The sequence below is a fragment of the Antechinus flavipes genome, chromosome 1 (assembly GCF_016432865.1).
Source record: "Antechinus flavipes isolate AdamAnt ecotype Samford, QLD, Australia chromosome 1, AdamAnt_v2, whole genome shotgun sequence".
Lineage (NCBI taxonomy): Eukaryota > Metazoa > Chordata > Mammalia > Dasyuromorphia > Dasyuridae > Antechinus > Antechinus flavipes.
The window spans coordinates 337,753,370-337,777,807 of NC_067398.1; the positions used below are offsets into that span (position 1 = coordinate 337,753,370).

At 37.8% G+C, this 24,438-nt stretch overlaps 1 protein-coding gene across 2 annotated transcripts in view; it reads right to left on the reverse strand.

Annotated features, from left to right (window-relative positions):
• Window positions 1-17,838: 17,838 nt before the first annotated feature.
• LOC127543291 (uncharacterized) overlaps window positions 17,839-24,438 on the reverse strand; it is a 58,477-nt gene continuing 51,877 nt past the window's right edge. For both annotated transcript variants that reach the window (XM_051969360.1, XM_051969361.1), the window contains 3 exons: window positions 21,873-21,995; window positions 20,122-20,161; window positions 17,839-18,990 (listed from right to left, as the gene is read on the reverse strand). In XM_051969360.1, the coding sequence (XP_051825320.1) occupies window positions 18,913-18,990; window positions 20,122-20,161; window positions 21,873-21,995 (241 nt within the window). In that variant the 3' untranslated portion in view covers window positions 17,839-18,912. The remainder of the gene's footprint in view (window positions 18,991-20,121; window positions 20,162-21,872; window positions 21,996-24,438) is intronic.

A 24,438-nucleotide genomic window follows, 5' to 3' on the forward strand; every position in this document is an offset into this window, starting at 1 on the left:
TCTCATTCTCCGTCTAGCAAGAGACTCACACATGCCCTTAGACAGCTGTGGGGTGAGGTGGAAGTACTCTAGGGGACATCAGCCCGCACCTCACATTGTTCTTCACCCCACATATCAAATAATTGCCAAATGTTGCTGATCTTTCACACCCTTCCCATCTCTCCACACCCGTCAATCACTCCTGGTTCAGACCATTACTATTGCAAATAGCCTTTTAAATCTCTTTCCTCTACAATCTATCCTTCACACAGCTGTCAACATGAAAGCCTCTATACCACCTGTCACTTTCCTACTGGCTCAATAAACCTTAGTGACAGGAGCAGCTAGGTGGTGCACTGGATGGAGCACCAGCCCTGAAGTCAGGAGGACCTGGGTTCACATGTAGCCTCAGACACTTGACACTTCCTAGCTGTGTGACCCAGAGCAAGTCAACTGCTTTGTAATCCCCTTCCCCTGCCTACCAAAATAAATGACCATCCCCATAATAAATCCTAGTGGCTCCCTATTCCTCTAGGGTCTAATGCAAACTTCTGTTTGGCATTTCTTAAGGTAGCTTGAGTTTACCTTTCTAGGCTTATTATTTAATGCACTCTATAATCTAGCCAAACTGGCCTTCTTGCTATTCCTCACATTCTGAGTTTCACCTTTCTATGTACCTTTGTACAAGCTGTGTATACTTCTTCCTCTTAGAAGTTTTAGTTTCCTTTAAACCTCATATCATATTCCATCTCCTACGTAAAATCTTTTCTAAGCCCCCCTCCAATTTATTGTCTACCAAAATTAATTTTGTATCCATCTTATTCATCTTCTGTAAATATTTATATGTATACATATCCCCTCTCTCAAGAGAATGTAATTTCTTTCAGGGCAAAGAATATTTCATTTTTGTCTTTGGATTTCCTGCTCAGCACAGGACCTGGCACATCATAGACACTTAAAATTGTAGGACACAGGTTCTGCCCTCTTGGAGTTTCTTTCTTTATAGGATCTTAATAATAGCTTTTTATTTCCAAAATACACGTAAAGAGAGTTTTCAGCATTCATCCTTGCAAAATCTTGTGCTTCAAATTTTTCTCCCTCCCTTCCCTTCACCCCCTTTCTCTAGACAACAAATAAAATCCAATATTGGTTAAACATGTGCAATTTTTCTATACATATTTCCACATTTATCATGCTGCACAAGGAAAATCAGATCAAAAAGGAAAAAAAAAAGAATAAAATCAAGCAAACAACAAAAAAGTGAAAATACTATATTGTGATTTACTTTCAGGCTCCATAGTTTTCTTTTTCATAGTGCAGACAGTTCTTTCCATTACAAGACCATTGAAAAGAGCCATGTCCAACAGAATTGGTTATTGTATAATATTGATGTTGCCATGTACAATGATCTCCTGGTTCTGCTCACATCATTTAACATCATGTAAGTCTCTTGGGTCTCTCTGAAATCATCCTGCTGGTCATTTCTTACAGAACAATAATATTCCATAACATTCATATACTTTAACTTACTCAGCCATTCTCCAATTGATGAACATCCACTCAATTTTCAGTAATAAATTTAGTCTTGACAGGGCATAGTAGAAGGGTAAGCACTGGCCAATTTGTGGAGATTTTCAGTCACTCGACTCTCCTTTATCATCCTCGTGTCTTCCCATACACACAGCTTTCAGTGATATATACCAAGCATTTTTCTTATAACAGAGAAAATGGATCCTTTTAAAGCTCTGACAAGGTAGAGAAGCAGTGTAATTCACTTGGAAAAGTTCCATCAACTATATCACTGAGTCCTAGAGTGTATAACTAGGACTCAGTGATATAGTTGATGGAACTTTTCCAAGTTCCTAGTTATACACTCCACAAAACAAGGATAACAGTTTCTTCTGTCTACCTACCCAACAGTTTTGCTGTGAAAAGCCAATGAGATCTTGGGTTTGAAAGATTAAAGTACTGTAAAATAGCATATAGCATATATATAATGTTTTACAAACATTTTCTCAATTGCACATGTTTAACATATATTGGATTACTTGCCATCTAGAGGAAAAGGGAGGAAAAAATTGAAACAAGGTTTTTGCAAGGGCAAACGTTAAAAATTATCTATGTATATGTTTTAAAAATAAAAAGCTTTAATTAAAAAACCAAACATTTTCTCATTCAATCAAATGTAAGGGAATTAAAAAAATGATTTTAGCTGTCACCTATTTGCCCTTTGTTTGGTTTTCACTGAAAATATAGTGTTTGATCTCACAGATCCCCTTCTTATCCTTCTAAATCCCATCTCCATCTAGATGATGATGATTGGAGTTCCTTTTTTAAAAGGACAAAGACTTTTCTTCCCCAAGGAAAACTAGGCTTAGAATGAAGATTCTTCCCCAAACTTCACTGTCTCCTCTCCCCTCTTGTCAGAGGTGGGCGGGACAATTCCCTCCCTTAATATTCTGTGCCTCCAGGATATCAAGAAAAGTGGAAAAAAGAGAAAGAATTTAATCTTGTAGGTCAGCAGAAAAATCTGGCTTCTCCTACAAGAAACCATTGACTGAAGAGTCCAACCTAACCAGTTTATTCTGGTGAAGGCCTCCATCAGTTACTGATTCTTTGTCATGTATCAGTCTCTCAACAAGGTGCCAACATATATATATATATATGTAAGCATATTGTTATATATACATACATATACACATACACACATATCCACATCCTCCATGAGGAAATTTTTTTCTTTTCTTTTTAAAGTAATAGCTTTTTATTTTTCAAAATACATACAAAGATACTTTTCAACATTCAATCTTGCAAAACCTTGTGTTCCAAATTTTTCTCCCTCCCTTCCCACTTTCCATGGGAAGTTATTTTTAAAAATATTTTTTAAAAGTCTAGAACAAGGTTTAACAAAAAAAAAATCAAGCTGATTTTTTGGGGGGACTCCCCTAATCATTCTCTTACATAAATACCTGGCAATATTATTAAAGTTTAGGCCTCTTATTTTATAGATAAGGCCCAAGAGAGGATAAGTGACTTGTCTTAGGTTACATACCTTATAAATGGCAGACATAGGACTCAGGATTCCTCATTCCAATATGCCCCTTTCAGGGAAATTCAGCAAAGGAAAAAGCAAAGTTTGGGAGAAATGAAGACCTTATGACCCATAATAACATTAACAAACCCTGGACACTGAATTTGTTGACTCACAATTTTCTGATCATATCACAATTCAAATCCCATTATAGGTACATTTATCTGAGCAGTTTCTTCCACTCTATAAATTTATCACTTGTCCACCAATTCAAACTCTGTTGTCCCCCACCTTGATACTATAGCTAGAATCTTGACTAACTGTGGATCAAGATGAGACAAAGACATTGTAGTCCTTACCTAGAGATACCTGACTTGCTGGAAGAGCTCAGTTCTTCCAAGAGCCTTTCCCTGCACTTCTTTTTTAGTCATTTCCAGTTATATCTGGCTCTTTGTGACTCGACATGGGGTTTTCTTGGCAAGGACACTGGAGTAGTTTGCCATTTCCCTCTCCAGGTTATTTTATAAATAAGATAACTGAGGCAAACAAGATCTAATAGGAAAAAGGAATTTTCCTGACTCTAGGCCCAGTTTTCTCTTCACTGTGCTTATCCCATCCCAGAATGACCTCCCTTCTGACTTCTACAACACTTAGGCATGTTTCTAATTGTATATGTTTACTTATCCTTCCTAGATTGTAAACTGAGTGCAGGGACTGCTTCTTACTTGTCTTCAGTGCCTAGCATGGTGTATCACATATAATAAATGAACGCTGATTGAATCTCTTAATGTTTCTTCCCTGGCTCACACCGGTACCAAGGGACACAAAAAGCCCAATGGTGTCAGTGTGGTCCCACTCCCACAAACCCTCTTGAGGGCTTCAAGTGACTCACTGCCATTCCATACAAGAAGGCCAAGATAAGGTCATTTCCTAGAAACCATCACAATTTTTCATCTATCATCCTAGAAAACCCAAACCTTGAGTCTTTGCAAAGCCAGTGTCCCACATCCTCAGGATCAGAGTTTTAGTGAGTGACCATCCCCTCTTAACAGGTATATACCTCCTGTTCCTCAGATGTTTAATTTGGTGTTGCTATGATATCAGGCACTTCCTGACAGTTCTAACTGTGGTTTCTTTTATCTGTGATTCTGTTGGTCGAGGTTGGATTTATTAATAAGAATATAATCACTTAAAATGGCAACAGCTCAGCATTTGTGTATGAATCATCATTTGGCTACTGATGTGCCAGCTGAATTTGCTTTAAGGAACCTCCCTTCTCTAAAAAGGGGGTATTATAGGAACCATAACCTATCTTCAGAGCCTTTTGCACCAGCTAGACTTAGTTCTCAGGGTTTCTGGAAAGAATAAGTCTGAGGAGACCTGGTGGGATGAACCCTCAAAGGCTGGCTTGGAATGAAACCTTAATGAAACCCTGAAGATGCCAGCTTGGCCATGATTTTATATTTTTCCTTATATCCCATGATGCTTAGTACAGTTGCTGGCACACAGTAGGTGACTAATAAATGTTCACTTTAGATATCTTTAAATATTAACTTATTTTAAATTAAAATTTTTAAGTTAATTCTTTGGTAAACATTTTATCACTTATGAAAGATAAAAGCAAATGTGTATACTAATGAGATGAATATATTTATTTTTGCAGGAAGAATTAAATCCTGGAGGAATATCTGATACCTTTTCCTGCTGTCACATTTCTCAGGACCCCCATATTTAGGTATGTGACCCCACATGGGGTGGGTAGCCACAATTTAAGAAGCTTTATTATAGCTGAGGAATTCCAGGTTCAGAGTTTAATGAACTATCCAGGATGACAGCTGCTGCTAAGTATCTGGAGCAGCATTTGAACCATCTCAACTCCCATGCTCAAGGACTCTTTTTCAAGGACCCTCCCTGCGAGAAGTCCATAGTCTGGTTTCAGAAATAAGATTTTAAAATCACTTGAAACCTCTGAACAGTCATAGCAGGCTAAATATGGTAAATATGCTAAAAATATGCTAAATATGGTAGTGTGGCTTCTTGCTGAGGTATAGGGGTTGGTCCAGATGCTTCCAGCTCAGGATTTTCTCCAGGAAAATGCCCCCAGGCTACCCCTTATGCATCTGGCTGAGGAAAACACTGCTGGTTTTGTGTTCTTCTAAGTGAGGTTATAAAACCCAGGCCCCAAGGGTGAGGATGTACTTGGGGCTTGGTGGGCACCCAAAGCAGCCGAGACAAAGTGGCCCTTGTGGAGTTTAACAACATTTGTGTTTGGGGTGTGTGTGTATGTGCGGGCACTAATATTAATCCCTGGAAAGGATTGCAAATCTATTTCAGAGCAAACATTCCAAAGGTTGATGAATAGAAAAGAAAGTTGGCCAGAGCTGGGCTCTGAGAACCTCTGACAAAGTGGGGTGAAGGGTGCTCCTCTAAGTAGACTATTCCAAGAAATGAGAGAGGACTTGAGGGATCTCCCTATCTGAGGCAGGAACTCCCTCTCCACCAACTCTTCCAGATGAGTGACTTCCTGTTGTCCACTGCTGGATTGAAATGAACTAATTCTTAAAAGAATTATTGGAAAAGAGGAAAATAGGAACTTCCAGAATATCTGCATACATATATAGGTAAGCCTATTGGGACCACAAAAAGGGGACTGAAATTCAGTTCACTTTATACAATTTCAAAAGGACTAAACCTACTACTTGAAGAAAAAATGCTAACCATTACATTGTCTCTTGTTGTAAAAATAGCTAGCCAATAGTTTATTTTTCTGTTCTTAGCCAACAGGATACATGAGTGGGAGCTCATGTATTACTGAGGTTTCAGCAGTTTGCTTTTTGGTACATATGTAGTGACAAGAGAGTAGAGGGAATGGTAGTGGGCCCCACATATGTAGCAAGGCTCCCAGTGTGGCAAGGATGGTTTTCCTTGTATATCTTGGAGGAAGACTAGACATTTCTAGTCTCTTCTCCTTCCACCCTTCTCTAAAAGATTAGACTTTCATTCCTACCAGGAGGGGAGGCAGGAAGTTGGGGTCCAGGCCACGCCTCTGCTTTCCACAGAGAGTGGGAGTACCTGGATAGAAGTATATCTAGCTGCTCCCTTAAGTATTATAAGTCTAGGGGAGATGACCCATTTTAAAAAATACAAGATGAGAATTTGTTGAATGTAAGCTAGCATTTTTGATCATTTTGTCACATACAGGAAGAAAGGGCAATCCCAAGCTCTTAGCCAAGGTTTTACTCCTTCTCCACATAATCCTAGTTTCATAATAGAGAAAAACAAAGAAATTCATTTATCCAGATCATAGCAAAAAAGAAATCAAAGAAGGTATATGTAGAATATATAGCAGACAATATAAAATCAAGCAGCTTTTCCATGTTAAGGGAGAGGGCTCAACTATGTCCTTGGTCTTCCCTAGGAGCAATATCCTGAATTCTCTGGAGTAGCAAACTGGGAGTAGGGACATAAGGGAACCTGCCTGCACCAATCGGATAATCCCAGTATTTTCCTTCCCAACCTGAAGTGGGGATGAACTCTTCTAATTTCTGCATCCAAAAAATCCTTTTACTTGGAAAATCCTGAAAGGGAATCCTGCTTGTAGAGTCCAGAAAAGGGCATCTGAATGAGAACTGCAGCTCTTGACTTTCAACAACTCCACCTCATCACCCACAGGGCAGAGATCTCATCTAAATAGTAAGTCCCATACCCATGGGCTCCAGGACTGAGGCTACACATCCACATAATCCTGTTTTTCCTCAACCGTTTCCAAAAACTTTTCTAGTTTTTTGGGTGTAATTATTGTGTTCCCTTTACCATCAAGGTAAGTCTTTAATGGCCCATTCTCATTTTCTAATTTGATTTATCTGAAGTCCCATGGGTACAAATATGAGGATCCTACAGTTTGGATTCTGGCTTTGCAGATGAGGCTAATAAAGAATTTGTCTCCTTTGCTTCTTAAAAGTGTAGGAAAAAGAAAAGAATCTCCACCCCAACTTCCATAATAGTTTAGGACCAAAACATTTCCACAGGACTCTTAGTGAAGTGGGAATAATCTCTAGGTGTAATGTGGATTTTAAGAACAGCTAGCAAGTGTGATGGATAGAAGTTACCATCAAATCCAATTCCCTCATTTTACAAATAAGGAAACCATGGCTCAGAAAGGTTAGGTTACTTGCCCAGGGTCACACAGTTAGTGTTGGGAGTCAGGATTTGAATTCGGGATTTTCCCAATTCCAAATCTAGCCTCTGTGCCTCCTAACTAGGTCTTCCTGGATCTAAGTGTCTCACATTATCCTCTAAGCCAAGATGCCTTTAGAAACTCCCATTATATCAAAACAAATTCCCCAAATAGGAAATAAAAATTAAAAGCAGCAAGGGAATTATAGGGTAATTATACTTTTGTCTATTCCAAGAAATGGGTAATTTTATGTGAGACTTTATAAAAGAGATTGATGTCTTTTGGGGTAATTTCTTGACTTATTTTATCCCTAGCCTTTGCCCCCTTAACTTTCTTCATTAACAGAGGTATACAATGAAGCAAAATCAAGCAGTGCAGTAACTACGGCTCGCAGCATATGCACCATTCTAAAGCTCAAGGCCCTTGCTACTCTCAAAAGTGTGTCATAGTTTGTCATTATTCCAGCAGTGATTTAAGGAGAATATTGGACTGAAATCAGCAAGTTTGAGTTACTGGTAGAACTTAGCTTTTCTGATCACTTACCTGATAAGAAAAGAAAAATTAGAAATATGAATCTGATTTTTAAAATTAAAGCACAGAATGTGCTCTTGGTTCATTTATTTGGGAGTTTCTCCGAATTAGTGAATCACATTATTGATGCACTAAGGCCAAATTACCACTTTAAAAAAAAAAATACAGCTCAAGAAATATCAAGAACAGGAAGTCAGCTGGAAAACTAGCTTGGTGCTTTTCAGATTTAGGCCAAGATTCCATAATACAAAGTCAGTAGTGCTGTCAGGGGTAATAACATTAAACCATAAGAGTTTTGAGAATTAGAAGATGCATCAGCTCTGGACTAATTTCTCCAGCTTCCTACAAGTTTTGAAAAGTTAAATCCTACCTTTTGCAAGAAACTTTTTGCAGTCCTTCTTAATGTTAATGCTTTCCTTCCCAATTCATCTTGTCTATATCTTGTTTATATATAGGTGTCTCCTCCATTGGACTGTGTTCCTTAAGAACAAGGACTGTTTTTTTTTTTTCATTTTTCTGTATCCCTAGAACTTAGCAGAAGAGTACCTGGCACATAGCAGTTCTTAATAAATACTGAGTGACATAAATAAACCCTGATATTTAAAACAATCTAAGTTTGGCTTTTTTAATAATCCTGAGAATTAGATCCAAAGTTCTATCTATTCATGGAGGCCAGTTTTATCAAGGTAATGAATGCTTTTTGTAGGTATGGTATTTGGGTAGAATTCAATCTCAGTGCCTATCTTTGGTAGGACAATTTAGGCAGGATTTAATGAAATGGGTAGCGGAGGAAAACAGCAACTCTGATCATAAACTTATCTATTTGATCTGTGTGATTTCTCTATCTACATAGCTCTATCTATCTATACACAAACACGTGTGAAAGAGGAGAGAGAGGAGGGGAGGGAGGGAAGGAGGGAGAGAAAGAAAGAAAGAAAGAGAAGGAGGGAGGGAGGGGGAGAGATAGAAGTACAAAAACAGATAAAGGAGGCAAGATTGGAAGAAGAGGAAAAGGCAGGCAGGAGTACAGAATGATAGGAAGATTCTAGGGTTATTGTGAGCCATTTAGAAATAGAGGGCAGAAATGAAGGTGCCACCATTTTATAAAAAAGTAGTATTCCTCCAGAACCAATGTAGGAAGTTTCATTACTACAATAAATACATGTAACAACTACTCATATTTCTATGGCAGGCTTCAAAGTGTTTTTTGTTTTTTTTTAAATACACAAAACCCTTATCAAGTAGGCCGGTGGTTCTCAAAATGTGGCCCAGAGAATCTTTGGGGTCTATGAAGTCCTTTCTTTCTTTTCTTTTTTATTAAAGCTGTTTATTTTCTAAACATATGCACAGATAATTTTCAACATTCACCCTTCCAGTGGATTTCTTTGACAAAGACTCAGTTTCAATTGATAAATGATGGACAGAAGCAGCTACACCTAAAGAAAGAACACTGGGAAACGAATGTGAACTATTTGCATTTTTGTTTTTCTTTCCGAGTTGTTTTTACCTTCTGAATCTAATTTTCCCTGTGCAACAAGAGAACTGCGCTGTTCTGCACACATATATTGTATCTAGGATATACTGCAACATATTTAACATATATAGGACTGTTTGCCATCTAGGGGAGGGGGTGAAGGGAGGGAGGGGAAAAATCGGAACAGAAGCGAGTGCAAGGGATAATGTAAAAAAAATTACCCTGGCATGGGTTCTGTCAATATAAAGTTATTATAAAATAAAATATTAAAAAAAAATTCACGCTTCCAAAGTCTTTTGTTCTGAATTTTCTTCCCTCCTTTCTCCCTACTCCTTCCCCTAGAGGCAAATAATCCAATATATTAAACATGTGCAATTTTTCTGCACATATTTCCACAATTATCATGGTGCACAAGAAAAATCAAATCAAAAAGAAAAAAATGAGAAAGAAAACAAAATGCAAGCAAACAATAAAAAAGGTGAAAATACCATACTGTGATCCACACTCAATCCTCATAGTTCTTTCTCTAAGTACAGATAGCTCTTTCTGAAGCCCTTTCAAAGGTCTACAAGTTCACAATTGGCTTTTGTTTCTAATAAACAAAACCTTTGGACAGAGCCTCATAAACAAAAACTTTGGATAGATTCTCAATAATTTTAGTAGTGTAAAGATACTGAAAACAAGTCTGGGAACCAGTGGACAGTACATATTTTTTTTAGATTTTATATCAACAAGCATTCATTAAATGCTTTTTAAGTACTGATGTAGTTAAACATGAAAATAAAATGATTTGTTAATAAGTTTCATTTATGTAGATTTTATAGTGACTGTTCCATACATTTTATGGCTTAAATCTCTTTTTTTTACAATTAAAGAAAAAAGTCATTTCTGAATAGGCACCCTCCTTCCTGCACCCCTACCAAGAAAGAAAAACAAAACAAAATCAACCAACAAAAAACAGGAACATTCACTATTGTGTGTCTGAGGCAAGGAGGAAAAAGAATGGGAAAGTCACGCAGGTAATTTCATGGCCAGAGTCTGAACTAAGGGCCCCCTGACACATGGCATTCTTCCTACCACTCCACAATTCTTCTCCCTTTGCTAAGTCAATTAAAATCAACAGATACACTTTGGGCACACAGAGCCATTGCCATGGGCAATAATGAAGCTGGAGTTCAGAGAACATATAGTTTCCTTTGTTCTTATAATTTCCCAGGCATCTGAAGACTTCTGTGGTAAATAACCATCTCCAGCTACCACGCGACAGCTCACGCAAGTCAGAAACCCATAGTTATTTCTCTGCCTTCTTTCAGCTTTTATGAAGAGGCGACTGAGAATTTTCAGAGGCCAAGCTAACAAAGCATGAAGGTAAACAGCTTGGTAGAGCCTGACATTGTTTACAGGGTTGCCATCTTATCAGATCTAAGCTACTATGTGGGAAGGAAGGCAAGGTGTCCAATTTGGTTCCTGTCCTATTAATGTGTGTGGGTGCAGTTTTTCTATTTTTTAAAAACTTTTCCACAGAAGAATTCTACCTTAATTTTAAAAAGTTCAGTATTTTATTTCCCCCAATTCCAGATTATTTCCTCCCTCCCTCCCCACCCCCTCTCCTTGAGAATGCAGTAATTCAATGTAGATTATGTGTAGTCACACAAATCTGTTTCTGAAAGACATTTGGAACTTTCCGAATCACATGACCACACTAGGCTGACTTGGTGGCATTGTTATGATCCACGAAGAGGATCCAATCGAATTCTTTAAATAATACCTAAGCATTTTTTTAGTGATTCCCTTTAAATAGACTTAAAAACAAACCACAAGACTGAAAAGAAAATATGGATGACTCAAATCAGTAACCTTGGTCTCATACTGAACTGGGAGCTTCAGGGCTTTCTGATAATTCCTATGGGAACAAAAGAGTTTACAACTTGAGCTTCCATGCAAGGACTCATGTTAACCTAACAGGAATACATTAGTTCCTGGAGGGGAGAGAGAAAAGGGGGGGAAAAGAGGGAGAGAAAAGATTTTGTTTTATCTTTGTATCCCTATCTCCTAGCATTTTTTTTTTTTTGATAGAAAACACAGACCTAATAAATGTTTGTTGAATTAAATATGGGACAGGTCTTATTTAATCCACAAAAAAATTACTGAATCATAACTGAGTTTATAGTCAATCCTGTGGGATTCTGCCTTCTCCAGGGACCTATATGAGACAGGTTGGTGGTATGGTGAAGAGGGCAGCAGGTCTGGAATCAAGATGATTCATCTTCATGAGTTCAAATTTGCCTCAGACGCTTAGCTGTGCGATCCTGGGCAAGTTATAAGAACAGGGTTCTGTTTGCCTGAGTTTTCTCATCTATAAAATGAGCTGGAGAAGGAAATGGCAAACCCCTCCAGTTTCTCTGCCAAGAAAAACCCAAAGGGAGTCACGAAAAGTTGGGCACAAGTGAACAACGGAATTGGCCATCAATCTAAATAGATTTCATCCACCTGGGTGTCAGTGGTACAACAAATACCCAGAAAAGGCAGAAAATTAACAGCGTGCAAGGAGATGCTATCAATGATACAACTCATTGCTGGGGCAATGTCAACCCAACACAGAATATCTGGGCACACTCACACCAGGTAGGAGAAGGTGTCATGTTTACTACTCAACTAAAATTAAAATATAAATACATTGTGGATTGTTTTTCTGGGGGGAGAAGGGAGGCAAAGGGGGTAAAGTGCTTTTTATTTTAGACCATCTAGATAACATGATTTTAAAAATAATGCTTCCACTCCAATTAATTAAATGAAGTTTAAGATGACACCAGTCCAAGTTGGCCTAAGTCCTGTGTTGTACAGATGTTAAAAAGCAGCCGCCAGTTATGACAAGTGATTCAAGGTAAATCAGTAAATTTGTTAACATTTTGCCAATTCTAAATCACTGTTGAAATCATTTATGGGGTCATGCCATCCTCACTGAAGTCTAAGAGAACCACTATGACATCTGGATTCATGTTTTTGCCTATGAAGAACTAATGATAGTTTTTAAAATTAGCAAGGATTTGTTGCTCCCATCTTTTTTTTTTTTTTTTTTTTTAACTTTTTATTGACAGAACCCATGCCAGGGTAATTTTTTACAGCATTATCCCTTGCACTCACTTCTGTTCTGATTTTCCCCTCCCTCCCTCCACCCCCCTCCCCCAGATGGCAAGTAGTCCTTTATGTTAAATATGTCACAGTATATCCTAGATACAATATATGTGTGCAGAACCGAATAGTTCTCTTGTTGCACAGGGAGACTTGGATTCAGAAGGTAAAAATAACCCAGAAAAAAACCAAAAATGCAAATAGTTCACATTCATTTCCCAGTGTTCTTTTTTTGGATGTAGCTGCTTCTGTCCGTCATTTATCAATTGAAACTGAATTAGGTCTCTTTGTCAAAGAAATCCACTTCCATCAGAATACATTCTCATGCAGTATCGTTGTTGAGGAGATAATGATCTCCTGGTTCTGCTCGTTTCACTTACCATCAGTTCATGTAAGTCTCTCCAGGCCTCTCTGTATTCATCCTGCTGGTCATTTCTTACAGAACAATAATATTCCATAACATTCATATACCACAATTTACTCAGCCATTCTCCAATTGATGGGCATCCATTCATTTTCCAGCTTCTAGACACTACAAACAGGGCTGCCACAAACATTTTGTGTTGCTCCCATCGTAAAAGAAGTTCCACTCTATCTGGCTTGTGCTCTTCAAGTCTGCCTTTGATTGTTTTCATGCAGTCTGACAGATGTTTTGTGGGATTCCTCTTGAAATTCGTTTCTTGCAGATGATGGTTCATGACCATGTCCACACCACTCATCACAGCACTACCTGCTCCTTCCTCCTCGGAGCCCACCCACCAACGAATGGACCATCAGCGGTGCCCTCTGTCCTGCCTCCAGGCACAACCTGCTCATGATCTCCTGGATCTTGTCGGTATCAGGGAATGTGGGAGAACATCCCCATCATGGCTGAAGAGGTCCCAACGAATGATGGTGGTGGTGGGAGGAGGGAGACTGGTATGAGCTTGATGCAGCAAGTGGTGCTTGGCTGGAGGAGGGGAGGGCGGTGGATGGGAGAGGGAGTGGCAAGAAAATTGGATTCTTATAAGGAGAGTTCATGTTTCTAAAATGACTCTATCCACCATACCACTTAGCTGCTTGTCAATATACTGGTTCCATAGAAAACACATTAAGCCCTTTATGTTGAAAAGATTGAAATTACTAATGGCAAATCAAATTACTAACAGTAAATTCTTTGGGGAAAATAATCCTACATCATCCATGCATTGCTGCTGTTATTAGTAGTAGTCAAGTGAAAAGTGAATGCTTAGACCAAGTTGAAAAAGGCCTGAGATGATCTAGTCCAACCCTCTTTTTACAGATGTGGAGACTGAGGCACAGAAAGATTGAATGACTTTTTTCAAGTCCCACAGCCCATGAGCAGCAAAGCTGGAATTTGGGTTCTGATTCCAAATCCAGTAGTTACCATTTCAGTCTGGTCCTAGTCAGTAGTCACAAACTCAGCTTTGGGTTCCAAGACACCATGGGTAATTGATACCAAATGGAAAGGACTGAAACTAGTACAACTAAAGTAATCAGTGAGAATTAACAAGCTTTCACATGCTAAAAATGGTACTGAGAGCAAAGGAGGCCAAATGAATCAGTTGAAACCCTAAGGAGAATCACCGTGGACAGGTATTCTGTCTTGACCTACATTTGTAGAGGGGGGTGTGTGGGCGCCTGCACATAGGCGTCCCTTTAGGGGAGAAGAAAATGTGGCAGCTTTTTAAACTGGGTCTGGAAAGGAGGGCAGAATGGAAACTGCAAAGCAGGAGGTGTTCAAAAAAGGAGTTATAGAGGGAAGTCGCAGGTGGGTTCATACCTCAGTATCAGTATTCTACATTTCTCAGGGATTATTTACAGACAGCTGTTCCCAAAGCCCTGTGCCCACAACTGCTTTGATCTGACTGGATCTCTCACTTTCTCTCCAGGTTGTTGGCAGAACTATTATTGGGAAGATAAGTAGTTTACAAAAAAGATGGGGTGGAAAAAGTTTCAGATCACACATCATGATCTCAATGAAATTAGACTTGTTCCTTATGGCCTTTTCTATAGAAGGGAGCTAGAACTAAGGGTGGGGAAAATTTTTTATCCATTAGCCAAGATGACAGAAAAATCTGGTTATTGTGTATGCCACTTTGGCCCAGAATGGAAGGGGAAAAAATATTTATAGAACCATAGAATCTCATAACGGAAAGGGAACTTAAAAGATCATCTAGTCCAGGGATTCTTAACCCTTTGTGGGGTGTATGTATGTGAGAGAGGTGGAGTTTAATGAAGTTTATGGATTGCTTCTCAGATTAATATTTCTAAATGTACAAAATACATAGAATTATATTGAAATAAAGATGCATTTCTCCCCATCTATGTTCATAAACTTCCTGATATACGCTAGTTTTGCACTCTTATGTGACAAGGGCTGGGAGATCTGTCTATGGACCCCAGGTTAAGAATCTCTGATCTAATTCAACCCCTTCATTTTATAGATGAGAAAACAATGGCTGAGAACCTGCTCAGGCACAGTGTTACCTGAAAAGTTAGAATCCGAATTTAACTTTGGTGACTTCCAAGCCAGGATCTTTACTATTCCATTTCATAACTTCAATTAAACTCAAAGGATTCCATCAAATAGTCAACCTCTGGGACAGTTATGGTAAAGTTCTATTTTAAGGGAAGATATCTGTCATATATTTTAAGAAAAATGGTTCTATTATTTTCATTTCTTATATCCAGATCTCAAAGTAACTATTCTTCAGGTTTTCTCCCTTATGAACAACTTTGTTTTTCCTTTTAGCTTTCTGAAGGCATTGTGGCTCAATATTTTGAGTCACAGGTTCTGACTTCATATTCTCACCACAAACCTACCTTAAGACCACTGCCTGCCTACCTACCTTTGCCACACTAGGTAAATCATTTAAATCTTTTTTGGTTCTCAGCCTTCTCCTTTAGAAGGAGAGCTAGACTACAGAGATGGTCTCCAAGGTTCTGTCTAGCCTTCTAATAAAGACAGTTTTGAATACCATCTCTGATTATTTATTAGTGATATGACTCTAGGCACATCATGTAACGTGAGTTTTACAGTACTAACTTCAGTTTTTTTTTTTTTTTTGCAGTACTAACACCAGATTTATTGGGAGGAACAAATGGATTTAATGAATGAGTGAATGAAAAAGCATTATTAAGTACTATGCTAAACATTGAAGAAACACAGAAAAAGTGAGACAGTGTCTATTCTAAAGCTTACAAATTCTAATAGAGAGGGTTCAGTTGCAGAGAGGGCTAGGAAGGTTCAGGATTCCTGAGAGTTCCTGCACTTCCGGGACAAGTGAGAGGTCTGGCAGAAAACAGCAGGGCACATGGCAAGGCTTCTCAAAAGATTGTAGTTGGTGATCCCCTGCTCATCCATCCAAGAAATGTGAACAGCCATGTTGACCCCTAGGGATAGAAATAGGTGGGAGGGGTCTGACTTATGACTTGTTATAGACATGTAAAGCACTTTTTGTCATTCTTAAGGCACTAGAACAGATTTCAGGATTAAGAAAGCCATTTCCTCTGACCATTACACCTGAGGTAATGGGACTGCATTATACACAAAGTAGATCTGAAAAATAGTAGGTGACAAGAATGCATTATCAGCACTTGCCCAGTCAAAACTGATGTCCAGTTCCTCTTATTGTCCTGTTCTCTTCTTGCTTGTAGTTAAACCCCAGAAGTGAAACTGGCAAGAAAGCAAAAAGTGAAGTGGCCTGACCCTTGCCACTTGGAATCAAGTACCTATGTGTCTTAGGACATCCTGTTAGGGACTTAGGAGGTCAAAGCCCCTGTGACCCAAAGATGAGTCTGTGGCTAGTACTTAGGGAAAGGCAACTACTAGCTTTGGACCCAAGGAATGTGGGCCCAAATCCCAGCTCTGCTGCTCACAAGCATCCGCTGACTTCAGCTTTACCTTCTCCCTCACTGTCTGCATGGGTGAAGGCCCAAGAAAGGGGTGTTAGCAATGCTGGAGAAATAAAGGAGAGTTCTCACAGTTCTCCAGCCTCCAATAAGGTTCTGCCCCTGACCCAGGCAGCGTGGAGGCACAGGGGATAGAGTGATGGGCCTGGAGGTAGAAAAACTTGAACTTAAATCCAGCCTCGGACATTTACTATATGACCCTGGGCAAATCATTCTGCCTCAGCTTCCTCATCTGTAAAATAAACATCATAATAGTACTCCACCTTCCAGATAGGTTATTGTGAGGATGAGGTAACAAGTGGAAAGTAATGCACATTGTAAATGCTCCCTTAAGTGTTAAATGTCAATAATCCAAGATTTCTTCATATATTCTTTTATGTGAATTTTGGAAGATCAATACAAGGTGTAGTCTTACCGATGAGTTGTTAAAATTTATTTTCTCTCTTTGAAGATGGAGAAAAACCTTTATACAGGACACAAATGATTCTTACCTAGAATCCCATACACCTTGTGCCTGCCAACTAACCAATGCCTTGTTCTGTAAACTGAGCAGGACCATACCTTTCTGAAGCAAGTTCAGAATTCACTTGGTCCAGGCATTTCATTGTATGGTCTGGGAAATGGAGAATCAGGCAGGAAAGGCAACTTGCTCAGTTGTATTTCTTTCCTGAAGTCTTTTGCATTTTGCGGGTGGGTGGGGAGGAAATCTTGTTGAAGCCAATTTCTATCTTGTATCTCTTTTCTGAAGATCAAAAAAATTCATTTTGCAAATATTCAAAAATTCAAATTTGCAAACTTGTATCACTGTAGGCCTCCCACTCCCCTCTTTTTTATGATCAGGGAAGTAAAAGCAGGTTCTCCTAACACATCATTCATAAAGTTCATAAAGTGCTTTCCTCACAACAGCCTTGTGGGGCAGATGCTTGTGGAACTTTTTATATGGCTCTATTGATGTAGAATAAACAGCACCAGCTACTGGAGGAAAGTGCCCCATCATGTGGCTAGTATCAAGTAGAGGAAGGACTGGGATTCTGCTCTTTTGGCTTATCCAGAGTCTGTGCTATTTCCATTCTACTTCTTGCCTCTAACCAAGAAAAAGAGGTGTTATGTGTTATCAGCTATATGATGAAATAGAACCTTAGCTTTCATAGCTGAGGCTTCCCAGAGCCACATTCAGCTACCCACTCTTTCATGGCCTTCCCCATTATTTATTTTTTCTGATTAGGGGCCAAGTCCACAAAGCTCTGTCAAACTGGGCAAGTATTTTGTTAAAACTGTTTGTGTTTACATGGGAGAAGAATGATTTAATAAAAGTTACAAGTACACATGATATGGTTTTGCCCAATTTTGTTCAACTGGGCAAGACAAAATGACAATATGGTTTGTTTGTTTTTTTACTTTGGGAAAGCCATTCTCTCAAACTTTTGAAAATCTAACAGAAATCAGGCAAGTACAAGAAACTATGGAATTTACACACAGAAGTTATAAGCTTTTAAAGTTAGCTCAATACCAGCCTTTCCATAGACCACAGCAAAATAACTAATTTCACCCCCTTTGGCATTTTAAATAAATCTCATAGAGAAAGAAAGACATAGAAAAAAAATTAACAAAGTAAAATTTTATTTCACAAGAGCAAATAAAAAAATTCTGATACTTTTCTTACATAATCTCTGAAAGTTTGAATATGATTTTTTTAAAAAAATAATTTAGACTTGAAAAAATTAAGTTATTTGGAAGTCTCACATGTGCAAAAATACAACAGAAATTGTTTCAAAGAAAACTGAAAGGAGGCAATTGGGAACATCACTTTCAACAGGGTGTAGGGGACTTAAGGAACTGAAGATCAGAGCCTGAATAAATGATAGAAGCCAAGTTATGCTTCTGTTACCACTTTTATGAATTAGAACATAAATGGTAAATGTTAATGCACTTCATTAAGAACCTGGTTACTAATGATTTATTTATGATAAGCAGCAGAGTGGGAAATTCTGAACTCCTTTCCTTCTGGGCAACTATAACTTAAAAATAAGAACTGGTTTGAAAATCTAGAGTATTTACTTAGATCTATCTTTACAAAAACTATGGTACTACAGTTTTCTTTAAATATTTAAAGGGGAAACATGGATCTTTAAATACTAGGTCAAAGGTCACAGTGTGATATTTCGGATGGATGGTTAAAAGAAAGAGGAACTGCCTGAGTTCTTTTTCTCTGATAGGCCTGCTATTCTCCTCAATGCTTTTCTGTGTGAATATAGCTAACTCAAATTACACTCACAAGAATGACAGGGGATGTATGGCAGGGGATGCCTGCTTTGTTAGATGACAACTCTATCTGCACTCTGAAAGGAATCCTTGGTTATTTTAAAATTGTTCAAATGCTGGAAAGGGCAAAACTGAATAGACTGAAAAGCAAAACAATGGCACTTACATAACTGAGACATCTTAATTGGTTTGTTACTCTTTCCTATCACCCTCAATCCAGAATGTAATCTTAGGTGAATAAAAACAGGTCATGAGGTTTGGCCATCAGGGACTTACAACCAAGATATCAAAATCCAGAATGTCTTTAAGAGAAAATTCTGAACATGAAGCAGTCATGGGGGCTTACTGTAGGCATCTGGCAGTGAGTTGCAACAAATTTGTAATTTTCAAGATAAATGATTTAGGAAATAGTTACAAATTCTCCAAAATAGAAACAAATTTGTTCAACTGAAGATGATTTGCAGTCTCAAGATGAGGTCTTTTGAAAGCCTGCACAGACAACAATGGGATAAAATAAATAATTGTGAAGGAAATATAAATCCTAGTATGAAGTCAAGCACCTAAAAAATGTTAAAAGTAATAGCAAAAACAAAACATTTATAGGGTCATAGGATTTAGAACAGATATTGCAGATCATCTAATCTCTCATTTTACTAGATGGGTAAAGAAAAGAAGGGATTTGTTTCAAGTTACCCAGGAGCAGAGTTGTTCCTGGAACCGAGGTCCTCTTTCCACAGTTAGTAATCTTTCCAATATACCATTCCATTATGTGGTATTCTTTTGGGGGATTAACAGAAATGCAGAGGAGTAAATAATCACTGAAAATGAAGTATGGGTATATATATATATAGCTTTCAGAATACACAATACCCTCAAATCTAAAAATGAGGAATAACTTTGGGGGCATAGGGAAAGAAGAATAGTCACAGTAGAAAAGGGTTTATTTACAAAGAAGCTCCATATAGGGCTTCTTTATATAGGGAACTTGCCTGCTTTATATTTTAAATATGTCTTATTGACATTCATTTTCAGTCCTCTTAGCAACCTAGGTCACTTTAAGCCAAAAGAGATCTTAATTCTTAAGCTGTCTGTTTCTAACAATCCCACAGTGAAAGCAAAGTACAGGGTGAACAAATGGGGAATAAATTCTAGGCTACTGGCAGAGATAATCTGGGCAAAAAGTATAGCAAAATGCCCATTTTACCTGATACACCTCAGTAGAAGGGTATGTAGGATGGCTGATCTTAAACAGTTTCTCTATAAAGAGTGTGAATGCCACTGTTTCACACTGCTCACATTTCCTGCCATCTTCCTCACTTTTGAAAGATGTCTGTCTCTAATAATCTAGTCAATCTGAATGCAGGTAATGCCTGATGTCTTTGGATACTTATATCAATGGACAGACATGTCTTTCTCTCAAAGGGTCTATAGTATAATAGGAGAATGAGACACCAACAGCTATGAAGCACAGGATTATGTAAAAGGCAACAGGATTCTATGAAGAGGGAAAAAACATTCCAATAGAGTGAAGCAGAAAGGGAAAATGTTGTATTTTGGTAATGAGAAGATCCTATGCTTTTTAAAAAAGGCTTTCTTATAAATGAACACAGATAGACTTACTTTGAGACGAAAAATATCAAGTGACTTTGCCCAAGGACACCTAAAAACAGGCAAGACAATTATTTATTTATATTTTCATCTACTATGCCATTTTCCTGTATAAAATACTCAAGTTCCAGGGTTGGGATTTACAAGACATAATAAGTTCTTTACTTATTAATGGCTTATGTTCTAAAAGCTCACTTAGAAGTTGGTGGTTTGGAACTTGAAATCGTCTCTCCATAAAATATTCCAAATGGTGATTAGATTCCCAGGTTATCCTTCAAAAAATCCATCTGACAGGTGATAACGTCAAAATATTACTAATAATATCCCTGTATTTCAAACCTTTAAAAGATTCCGAGTCCAAGTTCCAAAGACTATGGGGCACCAACAATGGGGACAGACCTATGCAGAATCCCACAGTAATGCTGGGGAGGATAAAATTGTCTTAAATTGATCATTTTCTCTGGCAAATGATATATTTATTTAAAATCTTATTTTATATATAGGAAAGGTTATTTTCAAGATGTCACAATCTATATAATCAATATATTCTATATATGCTTTATAATCTATATACAACAAACAAACAAAACTTTCCCTAAACACAGACTGAGAGATTGTTAAGATTTTGAATTTTTCTTTTGTAATATCTGGACAATGCTGTTTGAATGAAAGAAAAATTTCGTATGATGAGTTTTATGTAGAAAATTAAAAAAACCAGAGATTTGAGTCATGGATACTTATTTGGATTCCAAAATAGATTCCAAAAAGATTGAAATAAATTAGAATGAATATATTACAAATTAGTCTATTTACTAATTACTCTTCCTTTGTATAGGATCAGGAATGAAGAATATGCAAAATTTATCTATATGGTGTGCCAATTAGCAAGGGACTACTTACTGTTTTTCAACTCAGACATCTTCAACAAGAAATCAAGTCTCACAGTGTATGGTCATTGTTTAGCATTTTTATTCTTTGAAACCCATAAGTATCAAAGACAACTAACTTCTCTGAGTTTTATCTTAAAAAATAATTAAAAGGAGATACTCTAAACTAGAAATTTTAATTGGAAAGAAACAAATGCCTTTTTGGGGAGGAAGATTATATTTTCTCCTCAGTCACTGCCCTCATTTTTGTCTCTCCTTATAACTCCCCCTCAGTTCAGTCTAGTCTGAAAGAAGTAGCTGTATTGGCTCCATGATGATAGATAAATTAGATCAAGGCAAATCCACAAAATCTCTCCCCAACTCCTCTACCTCCAAATGAAAGTTTTAGGAGCTGCACATTTAGCTATTAGCAATGCAGAGGACTACATCTTGATTTAATCTATCTTATGAACTCTGAAATTAACATAAGATAGTTAGCTTTGCACCCAGGAAAGCTTTTTATGAATTAGGTAATCCAGCTTAGAAAAGTGCAAAGTGATTTAATCTTAAGGGCATATGAATGAAAAAGTAAAGTTTGTTTCCTAGAAAAATAAATTTCATAGGATTTAAGGAACTCTGACCTCTGTATATACTAAAGACACAAATATTACCAAGAGTAATTCTTCAACTGAATACATTTTCATTGCCTTCTAACAGCAGAATTAAAAGCACATTTAAAACACATATTTCTACAGATTAAGCTTATAGGAAAGTAGTCACCAGATTATGCTGATTATGCTAAGTCAAAAATAAATTATCAGCAGAACACCATTGGTACAAAAAAGTCATTTTTTCTTAAAATCATTCTATGGTAGAATTAATGTTGATAATACTCACTGGTTTAAGTTTTCTATTACCACATGTGATAGAAAGATGCCAACGGATTGCAATTGTGAATTCCTGAAGCTCAGGAAAAGGCAGAGTAGCTCCCCAACATAGTCTGGACCTAGAGTTTGCCACCTATTCAAACAAACATCTTAGCATTTAGTCATAGCTTCAAATTGAATCTTTCTGACAATGTAAGCATCAATTTTAGCTCTCACAGAACATATGCAAAATCCAGCATCAAGGAGCCTATCTTTCCTTCCATCAATTTATTTATTTCAATACATTTATATCTTGTTATTTCTCAATTACATGCAAACAAACATTTTCAACGTATTATTGAAAATTTGAGTTCCAAATTCATTCCCTTTGAGAACAGAAGTAGAAGGGGAAAGGCATAAGAAAGGGGGAAGGGCTATAAAAGGGGAGGACTGTTTGAAAGAGGTAGCAGTCAGAAGCAAAATACTGGGGAAGAGGAAAAGGAAAAAAGAAAAAATATAACTTGGGGAAAACAAGATGGCGGGAAATACAGAGTTAGCAATTTTTTTTTAAATTTAAATTTTATTTTATTTAATAATAACTTTGTATTGACAGAATCCATGTCAGGGTAATTTTTTACAACATTATCCCTTGTACTCGCTTATGTTTCGATTTTTTCCCCCTTCCTCCCTCTACCCCCCCCCCCCCCAAGATGACAAGCAGTCCTATAAATGTTAAATATGTTGCAGTATATCCTAGATACAATACATATTTGCAGAACCGAACAGTTCTCCTGTTGCACAGGGAGAATTGGATTCAGAAGGTAAAAATACAGAGTTAGCAATTTTAACTGTGAATGTGAATGGGATGAACTCTCTCATAGAATGGAAGCAGATAGCAGATTATCTATCCTTAGTTGTTTACAAGAAACAGATTTACAGCAGAGTAATACATTCAGAATAAAGGTGAAAGGCTGGAGGAGTATTTATTAAGCTTCAGCTGAAGTTAAAAAAAAAAAAAAGCAGAGGTAACAATCCTGATCTCAGATTAAGCAAAAGCAAAAATAGATCTATAATTTAAAAAGGAAGGAAACTACATCTTGCTAAAGGTACCACAGATAAGGAAATATATCAATATTAAACATATACACACCAAGTGACATAGCATCTGGATTCCTAGAGAAGTTAAGAGAGCTGCAAAGAAGAATTAAAACAGCAAAACCATACAAGTGGAGAATCTCAACTTTGCTCTCTCAAAACTAGAAAAATCAAATCACAAAATAAGAAAGAAGTTAAGGGAAAAAAAATTTAAAAAGAAAGAATTAAAGGGGTAAATAGAATTCTAGAAAAGTTAGGTATGATAGACCTTTGGAGAAAACTGAATGGAGACAGAAAGGAATATACTTTTTTCTCAGCAGTACATGGAACCTATACAAATTCCTCCCTTCTTCTCATCCCCACTCTCTGAGAAAAGCAAGAAACCTGATACAGATTATGCATGTGCACACATGCAAAACATTTCCATATTAGCCAATGTTGCAAAAGGAAATACACAGAATTTCAAGAATAATAAAGTAAAAAACTATGCTTCCCTCTGCTTTCCAATTTTATCAGTCCCTCTCTGGAGGTAGCCACCAGTGCTCATTCTAAATTCAGGAATTCTTATTTGTTGTTGAGTCTTAAGACATATCATATTCTTATGACCTTGTGGAACCATGATGTTTGTGGCCTTTCTTGACAAAGACACTGGAGTGGCTCGCCATCTCCTTTTTCAATGGATTAAGGCAAACAAGGTTGATTAACTTGCCCAGGGCCAAACAGCCAGCAAGTATCTGAGGCCCAACTTGAACTCGGGTCCTCGTGACACAGGTCCATCCACTGGGCCACACAGGTGTCACCTAAAAGATTCTTATTCCATATCCAATGTGTTGCCAGTTCCTAGCAATTCTAGGTTGGAGTGCCATCAGTTTAGAGGATGCTCAATAAGCATTACAACCAGGACCACCTCTGGTCATTCTAAATCTGTATCTGGCCACTGGACCCAGATTGCTCCAAAAGCACTGTTTACATTCACCCTGGGCCAAACAGGGCCCAAACAGCAACTAACTGGGGCTTGCCCTGGGATCTACTGAGTCCTCAGTAGGTCAGTTAAACAACACAGCTCTTTTTTTTCTTCTTTCCCTTCTCTTCTCTGTTCCACATAGGGCAACAATACCCTTACCCTTAAGTACTCTGCCCAAAGGAATGTAAATTCTGATTGCTGAAACCTCCCAAGATATCTTGAGGTTTATGATTTCTGTTTTGATCAGAAACCTTGAGGGTCTTCCCCTTCTAGATGGATCTTCTTTTGACTGGGTTAAAGAGGCCATTCTCTGCCTCATTTCTTAACTAGCCTTAACTTTAATCCCACTGCATCCAGGGCCATCTCCAGTCGTCTTGATCTGTATCTGGCCACTGGAACCAAATAACTCTGGAGGGGAAACTGAGGCAGGTGATCTTGCCCAGCCCTCCCTCACTTAAATCTAATTCACTTGCATGTCCTGGCATCACCTCCCTGATATCATGGTCCTATTTGAGAATGAAGAACAAACAACAATGCT